The sequence below is a fragment of the Hippocampus comes genome, unplaced genomic scaffold (genome assembly GCF_001891065.2).
Source record: "Hippocampus comes isolate QL1 unplaced genomic scaffold, H_comes_QL1_v1.1 scaffold2, whole genome shotgun sequence".
Taxonomy (NCBI): domain Eukaryota; kingdom Metazoa; phylum Chordata; class Actinopteri; order Syngnathiformes; family Syngnathidae; genus Hippocampus; species Hippocampus comes.
Genome location: NW_017805139.1, coordinates 3,171,364 through 3,182,932, shown reverse-complemented (window position 1 = coordinate 3,182,932; position 11,569 = coordinate 3,171,364). Strand labels below are relative to the sequence as shown.

The following is an 11,569-nucleotide window of genomic DNA, read 5'->3' as shown; positions in this document are numbered from 1 at the left end:
TTGTTGGAAATCAAAGGACGCGCTTGCGTACTTGTTCGCACTGACGCACGCACAGTAGAGAGCAGCGGACGAGCTCAAGTGGCGTCGCCACAACAGTAATACCCTCGCCTCGCATTCTCATGGCCTCGCCATATCTCTGAGATTTCGAAATTTCGGCGAGAATGGAAGCCACAAAGGGTGTATGAGCCGGATCACTTAACTTGATTTGCAGGCCCGAGCCCGAAGCAAACCCGAGATTTCATATTTTATTTGTGAGGACTCGGGAGGAGGAGGGATGATTTCTGATAACAAAGCCTGTCTTTTGGAACGAAATCTAAGTTAAACAAGACTGGATAAACATTTACATCTTTTATATTTCTGTTCCTTAAGAGGTTACATAAGCGGACAATTTTCCATCATTGACGGATTTTTTTTAAGAGTGGACGGGGAAAATTTAAGGCCGTCCGCCATTTTGACGGGTTAAAAATTGAGCCATTCACTACAGCAGCAGTACGTCCTTAAGAATCGAGTACGGCACTTGAAGAGAGAGAAGCAGCGAGACCAAAAAAATCAATGACGGCTGGATCATAAAGATAGGAAGGAGTTTTTTGAATTGTCATTGCGAGAGTTTAGGACAGTACGTGTTGTGATGACGCCGCTTCTGTTTTTTGCGAAACACGGTCTCTCGTGGCCAAAACTATTCGCGGCCTCGAAAAAAAAAAAAAAAAGTAAGCGAGAGAGAAGCCCGACCGGAACCCGAAGCAATGATTGACATTTTTAGGCCCGACATATATATATATATATATATATACATACACACACACACACACACACACACACAGTATGTATAATTTTTTATTTTTTCCGGAATTTTCAGGAAAGTCCACTTTCATCTCTGAAAAAAATGCCGACCGTAAAGTTTTTTTTCGAGGTAGAAATTCTCGGTCGGTCGCGTTACCGGAAACACATGCGTCCACACAGTTTAAAGCACAGTGAAGCTGCGGGAATGAATGAGAAGAGAGTAGTGTCGTAACTAGTAATAAAAAGCTTATTCGGAACAGAGGTTGAGCACTTTGTAGCGCATATTTAGTCAATGACATGTCCACACAATTGTACGTACACACATACATTTGATCACTTACTTTTTGACATTTTAGGGGAAGCTGAGCTTCCCTTGCAGTCTTAGAGCAATCGCCTCTGCATTGTATACATAGTTCAGTATTGTATAATAACTGTAAAAAGTAAAGCTGACTATCAAGTACCAAGTACAACTTTATTGTCAAATGTGCTGTATGTGAAAGCACAGTTGAAATTTCGTCCCTCTCACATTTTTTTTGCTTTTCTTAATAAATCCTACTTCACGGATTTCACTTATCACTGGTTCTTTTTGGAACGTAACCCCGGTGGGGTTACGTTAAACGAGGGATTACTGTAATGTGTTATTCACTTGACACATAAATCGTTATTGATATCAATACAATAAAAGCCCCCCCCCCCCTCCGACGCCACTTCACCCACACACACCTGCTTGAAACCGACTTTATAGCAGTGATAGGCTTTTGCAGGTTAGATTCCTGTCAATCGAACAAAATCACACAATTTTTACTTCATATATGTTTAGTAAATGAGTGATTAAAAAAACTTTACACAAAAATATTGCATGTTTTCTTGAGATCCGTACCTCAAGTGGAGCGGGCACAAGCAGCTCGGTGGGTGGGCACATCCCCATTAGGCCCGCCCCCCTATGGCCTGCCCATGGCGGGCGGTGTGAATGTGGTCAATGACATTGTTACAGGTTAGGACATTGTTATAGTTGAGAAAATAGCTCAGAGATCAAATTTGCTTCAAAGGGCTCAACATTCGTATTTTAAAAAAGGAATGAAATGATTACTTGCAAACAGAAACCTTTGCTGTGATGTCTCAGAGTGTAACTTGGTGGAAGGAGAGGACCATGTGGAGGTGAATGGAGAAATCTTCCAGAAGCCGTTCGTTGAGAAGCCAGTGTGTGCTGAGGACCACAATGTCTACATCTACTACCCTACTTCTGCTGGTGGTGGCAGCCAACGTCTCTTCAGAAAGGTCTTGTCTCCTAACCATAATGTGTTGTCATATTTTCTTCTGGTGGTCTTTCATAATCTTTTGTTTGCAAGATAATTTGGTTTGGAAATAAGCAAGAAGCCCATTTTTTCAAGATACTGTATTTTCAATTGTCTGAAATAGCTGAATTTGTACGGTCCATTTTGTTCTAAAGTAAACGTTTTTAGGATTTAAATAAGTTTTGCTCCTTAGATAGGTGGATTAAAAAAAAAAACGCACAAAAGTTTATTTCCCACCTCCATGGGAACTGCCGGTTATCTTGCCAACCACCAAGAGGGCACTCTGAGGGCGACTGACAACTAAAGCGCCAACTGAGCCATTCCCCAGGTGGTTCTCAAGATTTATTTGTTGTAATGAGGCAAAATGCTTTCATGATTTTTTTTAATGGTCCTCTTACCCAACAACGAACAAGAAAAACATGAGAAATGTTTTCAAGAAAAAATAATCAGTAATAATGAACTTATTGATAAAGAAGGTGGATAAGGAGGACATGCACCTGATCACAATGATGACATTAAGGCAGAGAAGAATGTTTCAGATGTGGCAAACAGACACACAAGAAAAAAAAAAAAAAAGCAAATGTCATCGAACTTCCACCGTTGCCTTTACCAGAATTAAAGAGTTGGTTAGAGCTGTGCTGCGTGCTCATGAGCAGCTTTAAAAGATATACATGCTTTGGCAAAGCAACAGCAAGAGCCCAAGAGTAAAAGTGCAGAAATGGAGCTGGAAGCTCTGCTGTCCATTTCCACTGCCAAAATAGTATATGAAGAACAAAACATTCCAAAAGTGTCATCAAGCCAAAGAAGGGATGAATCAACTGCAAGCAATCCAAACCTTATGGCAAATGAGTTTAATTCAGCACATAAAAACAAACAAAAGTTACTGGTCACTGCCTGCACCTAATCCTGCAACAACAGGTCCATCGCCACTTGAGGTTTTTAAACAACAAGCCATCAAACGATGGAACTCGTTGGATTCCCAAATGCCAGGTTGTTCCCACAGCTTGAAGGTGGAGCCACAGGTACAACAACCTTCAACAACTTCTGCGCTTCCTGCTCAGTTGACTGAAGGAAGACAACTTTCTCGGATCTATCTACAAATGAATATCAAACCTCTCTACTAAGTGCCTAACTTGTAAACACAAACAAACCATCTGGGAGATATTTGCACAATAATGCAAAGAAAAAAAAAATCTTACATTTACACTTGTCCAACATTGCCTTATGGCACAGGTGTCAAACTCAAGGCCCAGGGGCCAGATCCGGCCCACCAGGTCATTTTATGTGGCCCGCGAAAGCAATTCATGTGTGTCAACTTGCTAAAATCTGTACCAAAATGTCAAATTGTAATGTGTAATAAATAACGTTGAGATTTTGCAATGATTTTGTTACCTTACCCCATTTCCTCTCACTTGAACAATAATTGAACAAACTATTACACTTGACTTGACTGATTTTTAAAACGGGTAATATATCAATTTGTTGTGCACAAGTAATAATTTTGTGATTTCATTGTCGTAACAGCCCTCCGAGGGAAGACGTAACTCCAAATTGGCCCGCGACTAAAATGAGTTTGACACCCCTGCCTTATGGCATTGCTAATAAGAGATTCCTAAATTTGATTGAAATCCTGTCCAATATGACTTTTTCTCTTTAAAAAACAAAACGTGAGCAATGTGTGGAAAGCACCGTCAACTGCGGTGACTACTTGTACTATCTGGAACAATTTAGCAGAGGGCAGCCGAGGGAGGTCGTGTCTGTTCACCAACCTTTTTCCAGACTGTCGGATGATCCTAAATGACCTCGGGCTGTTCACGCACCCTTGTCCTCCTTTTGAAACAAAAACCACCAGGACTGTTTGAACCACATGACGTGTACATAAAGCAACGATGGAAGCAAGTACAATGTAAAGCCGATCTCTTCTTCTCTGGAAACGCTGGGGACGGGATTACCTACCCTTAACTGTAGGAAAGGCAAAACTGGAACCAAGCAAAGGAAAATATACAATCTGGTGATGTTGACATTATAATAGATCCAGCTGCCCCATGAGGCCCTTGGTTACTCGCAAGATAAAAGAGGATGTTTGGGGTCAATGCATCTGCTGACAAAGTCCAGTATTGTTGAGAAGCCTGTAACTAAACCTGATGTAGTTCCGGTGGAATATACGGAGGCGTACAAGCTTCCAGCTTCTGTTCATTCCATGTGACTGGGCCACCAGCTTAAAGAACAATAACCTCATTTTTCAAAATTGTGTTAATGTGTTTTTTTTCTAGGTGTATTCTATAGCTCAGAGCTGGTGCTCTTCAAGGCGGAAATGTGCTGCAAAGTTGCCCACAGGGTCAGCGTCGTGGTATTAAAATATTTTTGAAATGATAATGATTATAATTTGTTCAATGATTTGATTTCGACAATGCTTCAGAGGGATTTTCCCGCTGTTGTCATGTTTATAAATGAAATACGATGACGTCTACCACAAACGTTCACAGAGTGCCACATCCGTCTGCCTGTGGCTTGATCGAATACACCAAAATCATGTTAGACCACCTGTGCTACCATTTAGATATGCTTTTAGGTGGTTTAAAATTTTAGTCTACTTTTTCCCCCACCAAATTTTCATTGGGTAATTTTCATTACATTTTTATATATTCCATTCTTCTAATTCAAGTTGTTTCTGTGACCACTGTGTGGTTTTCTTTCATCAGCAGAGGGTACCAACGATTTTGTCCGCATGGGTATTTCACTGGAATAGTGCCAATAGGAAAAGGGCATATGCCCGCAACGCTCGTTACTTGGTAATTTGATCAATAAGTCGAAAACAGCCTGTGTCTTGCTGAAGCAAGAAGAGTGAAAGAACACATTTCCTTTCATTTTCTTGCTCATCTTGCAATGAAGAAATGTCAAGTTACATAGCGTTCTTATTTTCTTCAGCGGCTGCTGTTTATGCACTTGAAGTTTCACTTCTGCATCTCGAACAGTGTCCAGTACCTTCTTAATGTCATCAAAAAAACCCCCCCCCCCCCCCCAGCCTGCAGCCTGGCAGATCTGTAAATTTACCAGCTCTCCCTCCCCAGTCCCACCCCTGCAAAGTTAACCTTTCACTATGATGATAGTTGTTTGGACTCGGTCCTTTTGATCCAATTTCACCCATGTGTGTTACCATCCAGAGATATCAGCACTGGTGCTATATTTGCTCAATGTTTTGCAAGATTGGATGTAACACTGAGAACATACTCTACTTTGTATTTGAGTAATACGGGAGAAATCCATTTTTGCGACCCCACTTGTCTGGAAATGCATAATCTTGTCTGATGTAGGGAGTTAAGCAGGCTCAGGTCTATGTATATTGCCAGTTACATAGCCTATAGCGGGGCAAGCCAGCCCAATTTAGTGCTGGTCTTCAGGCTGGTTTAATAGATAAAATTGGAGACGGGGGGGCGTCTGTTCATTAAAAAAAATAAAAAAACTTTATCCAAAAACATCCACCAGTAATAGAGCAAAAAAAAATTGACGTCAAATTCACCACTATACTGTATTGCTCTTCTTCATTGTGTACTACAGGTGGATGGAGTGCACTCTAAAGATCACGTAACACAGTACCGCTGTACACAGAACTTTTCCCCGCAGTTTTTGGAATCTAACCACTGCGAAAGATGGGTTATTACTGTAATAGCAACTGTTATATTTGAACATTATTCTGCGCACACAGTGATGAAAACAAGTCGAATAGTATGTTTATAAACAGGGGAACTCATAAGCGGTGCGCATGTGCACTGGGGATTGAATGTTATGTTCCAGTTCAAGTCTGTCACCACGCTTTTGCGCACTAAAGAATCGGTCAGGCCACCCTCAGTTCGAAGTCAAGTCAACCACTGTGATTGCTTCTGATGGCCAACTTCAAAATAAAAGCGCCGACATTGATATTTAGGTACAGATTTACTTGCATACTTTTATTTTGAAGTTGACCTTCGATGGTTATCTCAATGTCTCTGCACGCAGTTTCCAAAACTTTCTGTCCAAACATTTTTCACAGAGAAGTGCATATTAACATGGAAAACAAAAAATATCACATGCAGTAAAAATGAAAATAAGATTTAATCATCCCTACAGTACAGCTCAATCTTACAAGCCATAACACAAATTACTAAGACCCCTGGAACAATATATTATGTTTCTTTAGCATATTTGTTCATTCATTTTCCGAACCGCTTTATCCTCACGAGGGTCGCGGGGGGTGCTGGAGCCTACCCCAGCTGTCTTCGGGCAGTAGGAGGGGGACACCCTGAATCGGTTGCCAGCCAATCGCAGGGCACACTGAGATGAACAACCATCCACCCCCACGCTCACACCTAGGGACAACTTAAAAGTGTTCAATCAGCCTGCCATGCATGTTTTTGGAAGGTGGGAGGAAACCGAAGTACCCGGAGAAAACCCACGCAGGCCCGGGGAGAACGTGCAAACTCCACACAGGGAGGCCAGAGCTGGAATTGAACCCGGTATCTCTGCACTGTGAAGTCGACGTGCTAACCACTGGACTACCGGGCCGCCCATATTTGTTAAAAATACTTTAGATAAAATTGGTTTATCTTAGTAGCACTTTTTAAGTCATCATGTAGCCTGCTAGTCGGTGGAGGCTACTGTGTGTGACTGGATCTGAATGTGAGTGACGGGGGTAATATGAGGGGCTGCATCTGCTTGCTCATTGAAGAAAGAAAACCGCAGTGTGACAGAAGAGTCACTGTACATGCTAGTAGTTTTTAACAAAGGCAACGTCGCTGGGGATCGGCGAATTCTCCAGATCAGTTCAGAACAATGGAATGAAAAACTTGGAAAATGCTACAGTGAGTCAAGTGTACACTACAAGATCGCTGATTCGTTGACTACACTGTCAATCAAGGATGGATTCCAGCCTCAGAAAGATCATCCAACCATCATGCAGAAGCCGAGTATCCGAGCCAGCCCACTATTACATACACCCCCAAGAGATGCTGAGCATTCGATGAACGGGATAAAGCTCAACGTCCAGTTTTACGCATTGGAAGAACCCACTCTCAGTTTCCTCATCAAGCCAGTTGATGCTGGGCATCCGAGCATCGTGGAGCGAATGAGAAAGATGTTGTGTCAGTTACCTGTGATAAGTAACTGATTCTGAACAAAAGAGGAAGGTATTCTAGCACATTTTTAGTCAATGAAATGTACACATGGTACATGTTTCACTCTTTTATGGGAGGGAGTGGAGCAGGAGCATTTTAGGGGAAGCTGTGCTTCCCTGGTACTTTTAAAGCAATTGCCACTGGTACACATATTTACAATAAACCTTGCTCAGATGTGCCACAAGTATTTAAGTTCATCCATGAAATCGGTGGGTTGGGGAAAAAAATCAGCACCAAACAAAAAAAAACCTTTGTTTCTCATTTGAGAACAACGCCAACATTTTTTAGGCACATGGTGTTGCAATGGAGATTAGGACCAAAGCTTTTTGCAGATCGGTGTCTGTTAAAGTGTCACTATGTTTACAACGACATTTCGCTCATTGTTAACAATGATAGAATGTGCATAAATATTAACACTGTTTAACATCAACTCTTTGACTTCTCCAGATTGGGAGCAGAAGCAGTGTGTACTCACCAGAAAGCAACGTGAGGAAGACTGGATCTTACATCTATGAAGAGTTCATGCCAACAGATGGCACAGATGTGAAGGTAATTTTTTTTTTTCTTGACAGTACATCGAAAAGGTCTGGACAAGACAAATATGATGCAAGTGATTTAAGACCCAAGTGATTTGAATACGCCAGTGGAGTTAGCTGTTTTCCTCCACGGTGCAATAGAAATTTGTGAATTTATCATGAAACAAATCAGAGACTTGGACGGTTGTAAAGCCATCAGGCACCGCCAAAGTTTGGCAAAATAACATTTGCGCATTTTGTTGAGGTCACATGCAGTTGTGGTCTCTGAAGCATCTGAACAAGCTTAAACTAGTACAGTGAAACTTCAGTTCATGAATCGCCATGCTCACACACACACACACACACACACACACACACACACAAAAATCTATTTATGAACAAAATTTCAATGACATTTTGCTTCACTTCATGAAGTCAGCCTTCCGTGAACAATGACAGCATCGACACGGAATGATGAATTGTGCTTTCTCTCAGTCATCTGGGTACCTAAGAACAAAAAGGCAATAATTTAAATTCCCAACAATTGTTTTTCTTTTTTCTTTTTTTTTTTTAAATAATCCCATAAAATAATTTAAACAAACGTGTTTGCTGCTGGAGTATGTTTACTTTAATGGCTAAAGTCATAGAGCCCTTGTGACCACGTCGAAATGTTCTTGAGCAAGATACTGATCCCCAGTTGCTCCTGATGCTGCATCATCACTACGTGAATGAGGCGGCTGTGTTAATTACTTTGAGCACCCCAAAGGGAGAAAAGCACTCTACAAGTGGAATCCCATTTACCCAAGCCCATTTATTTTAAGAAGAAAAATTGCTTCAGGTTGCTTGGATCCACTGTATTTTCCATGATTGTCATGGACATTGGATCAGTGTTTCAAGAACAAACACGCAATAGAGAATAGTTAACAAGGCTGGAGATATGTGGTTTCACATCACGATTGCCGATTAAAATTCTCATTTTTTGCCTCAGTCAAACAGACTGAAAAGTAAAATTGGGTGTGTATTTGGCAGAACGCAGCGCTGGCAAATGTGACGGAAATCACCAAACACTAATCTGTTAGGCTTGAAACGTGACGTGATTGTTCAGAATATCTTTAACCCTTTCAGGGACAACGATTACAACAGTGGACAGCTTATCATGTTATCAGGTTACAGGCTAACATTATTGGTGCATGTAAGGGTTAATAATCATTAGACTGGCTGCGGCCACAGAGGGCATTACTTGTTCCCTCCACGCGGGACTCAAGAGGCCAGCAACATGGCAGCCCTGATGGGTCTCTCCTAACCGCCTGGGGAGCCTCACTCGTGTGTGAGCCTGTCTTAGCGCCGAACTGAGCCATATTAACATGTTGTATGTTATGAAGTTTATGTTATCAATGTGTTGGGCAATTCACGTTGGTTCTTCATCAAAGCACTGCTGATTAGCGGTTGTGTTCTGTCAGCAGACGCACAGCACTCATCTTGCGGGTCACGTCCACGTTTTAATGTAATGGAGCAGAATTGGTATTGGCATACCTGAAAAATGTGGAACATTTTCGATGGTCAATTACAATGTGTGACAAGTTTGTCGATTTTTGTACAAATAAGATCTCTTTATTCTTGCATTGAAACAGTAATTTACTGTACTAATTACAACAGCTTCATTGTCCTCGTCGTGAGTACACAGTTACATTGATTGTACCATATTTTTGTTTTTGTTGATATTGCTCTCAAAACATTGTACATTTTTAAATGCATTTGTATCATTTTGTTTTTAAAGTTTGTTTAAAGACCTTTAAAAAAAGTTAAGTGGCGTAAATGTTATAATGTGCCCAGGGTGTATTTATATATTGCGGATTTCATTCATTACGGCAGGGAAAAATTGCTTCAGGCCGCTAGGATTCACAGTATTTTCCATGAGTGTCATGGACATTAAATTAGTGTTTTAAGTGGGATGATGATGTCAGTGATTTGTGCTCTCCTCCAGGTCTATACTGTGGGACCTGACTATGCTCATGCTGAAGCTCGAAAGTCTCCTGCTCTGGATGGGAAGGTAGAGCGAGACAGCGAGGGCAAGGAGGTCCGTTACCCTGTCATGCTGTCAGCTATGGAGAAACTGGTTGCCCGGAAGGTGTGTTTAGCGTTCAAGGTAAGCAAAGCCTCTGCTGTTGTATTCTGTTGAACACTTTTATTGTACCTAATCTTAATCATTAAAAATGCCACTGCTTTCCTCTTTGATTATTCATCTGCAGCAAACTGTTTGTGGATTTGACCTTCTTCGAGCCAATGGGCACTCTTATGTATGTGATGTCAACGGATTCAGTTTTGTGAAGAACTCTATGAAATACTATGACGACTGCGCTAAGATCCTTGGGTAACAGTTTCACTCATTTGGCTTGAATTAGTTGAGCGCGTTTTGGATTCCTTGATGGCTGGACCATTTTGTCCTTTGCTTATCCTTTTTCTTTGCTTTGTTTGTTTGTTTGCTTTTTTAGGAATATTGTGATGCGTGAGCTAGCACCTCAGTTTCAGATTCCATGGTCCATCCCTACTGAAGCGGAGGACATTCCCATTGTTCCCACTACTTCAGGCACTATGTGAGTAGTGGAAGTACTAGTTACTAGTGTTTAAATGTTAACATTGCAGGTGTAATCAATGTAATTCCTCTGTTTAAATCCATTGGATGTTACTTTTTACCTTGATGAGGACATTATCTGTGTCATGGTCTCGAAAGCTGCAATAGTATTCTGTACTCTCACAAAAGGGATGTGGTACTACAGAGTTTGTCATGAATTAGTGTATAATGTTATTGAAAGGTACATACATGTTAGACACTGCTAATAATAATGACAACATTAAAAACACTTCCCTGTTAATTCCCACACTGTGCTTTTCTTTTGAGGAGGCAGTATCCAGCAACATTTTTTTTTCATGAATATGATATTGCGTATGTAATAGTGAACTTAAACTTTGACCCTCAAGGATGGAATTGCGCTGTGTGATAGCTGTCATCCGACATGGAGACAGAACACCAAAGCAGAAGATGAAGATGGAAGTTCGCAACCCCATGTAAGTTGATACCCTTATGACAGCAGTAACCACATTTTTCATCCATTTGAACAAATAAAGTCTGCTTTTGTTATCTGTATAGGTTTTTTGACCTATTTGAAAAATATGGAGGGTATAAAACTGGGAAATTAAAACTGAAGAAACCAAAACAACTGCAGGTACCAGGTCACTTAATTGCATGGTTATGTTGGTTCAAATCACCCTGACATATCTGCAAGTGGTGTGTGTGTGAGTTGATTTAAATTGATGTTGCTTGGTTTTTGAACGACGGCAGGAGGTGCTGGACATTACTCGACAGTTGTTAGCAGAACTGGGCCAGCACAATGACTGTGAGATAGAAGAGAAGAAGTCCAAACTTGAGCAGCTGAAAACTGTTCTAGAAATGTAAGTGCTGGGTCACTTTCCTTGCTTAGTTCATCTTCATGTATTTTTTAAAATGTATTTTTATTTTGGGAGCCAAACCCCATTTTTTAGTGGAAAACTCTTATTGCCGGCATATCCACGCTTATTCAAGAATTGTCATAATGCACCCCCCCCCCCCATTGGATTTTTTTTTCCTGATGCTATACTTACTGTTCAAAGTGGGGGAGCCTCTGGAAGCAGCAGTGTATTGATGGCTGAAAATGTAAAATGTATTATAACAGTTACAGCAGGTTCTTGAAATGATTGAAAATGTGTGATTTATTGAATCACTCAAGCATTTATTTCAGGTTTTACTGCATTTTGCTAGCTTAGCAATTAGCATGGCTCCCTGCCTTTCTCC

The 11,569-nt window shown here is 41.0% G+C and overlaps 1 protein-coding gene across 10 annotated transcripts in view; it reads left to right on the top strand.

Moving 5' to 3' along the window:
- Positions 1-11,569, top strand: part of ppip5k1a (diphosphoinositol pentakisphosphate kinase 1a) — a 53,024-nt gene that overhangs the window by 10,859 nt on the left and 30,596 nt on the right. For all 10 annotated transcript variants that reach the window (XM_019867373.1, XM_019867370.1, XM_019867368.1 and 7 more), the window contains exons 6-13: positions 1,904-2,058; positions 7,673-7,774; positions 9,725-9,886; positions 9,990-10,111; positions 10,233-10,334; positions 10,720-10,806; positions 10,889-10,964; positions 11,081-11,190. In XM_019867373.1, the coding sequence (XP_019722932.1) occupies positions 1,904-2,058; positions 7,673-7,774; positions 9,725-9,886; positions 9,990-10,111; positions 10,233-10,334; positions 10,720-10,806; positions 10,889-10,964; positions 11,081-11,190 (916 nt within the window). The remainder of the gene's footprint in view (positions 1-1,903; positions 2,059-7,672; positions 7,775-9,724; positions 9,887-9,989; positions 10,112-10,232; positions 10,335-10,719; positions 10,807-10,888; positions 10,965-11,080; positions 11,191-11,569) is intronic.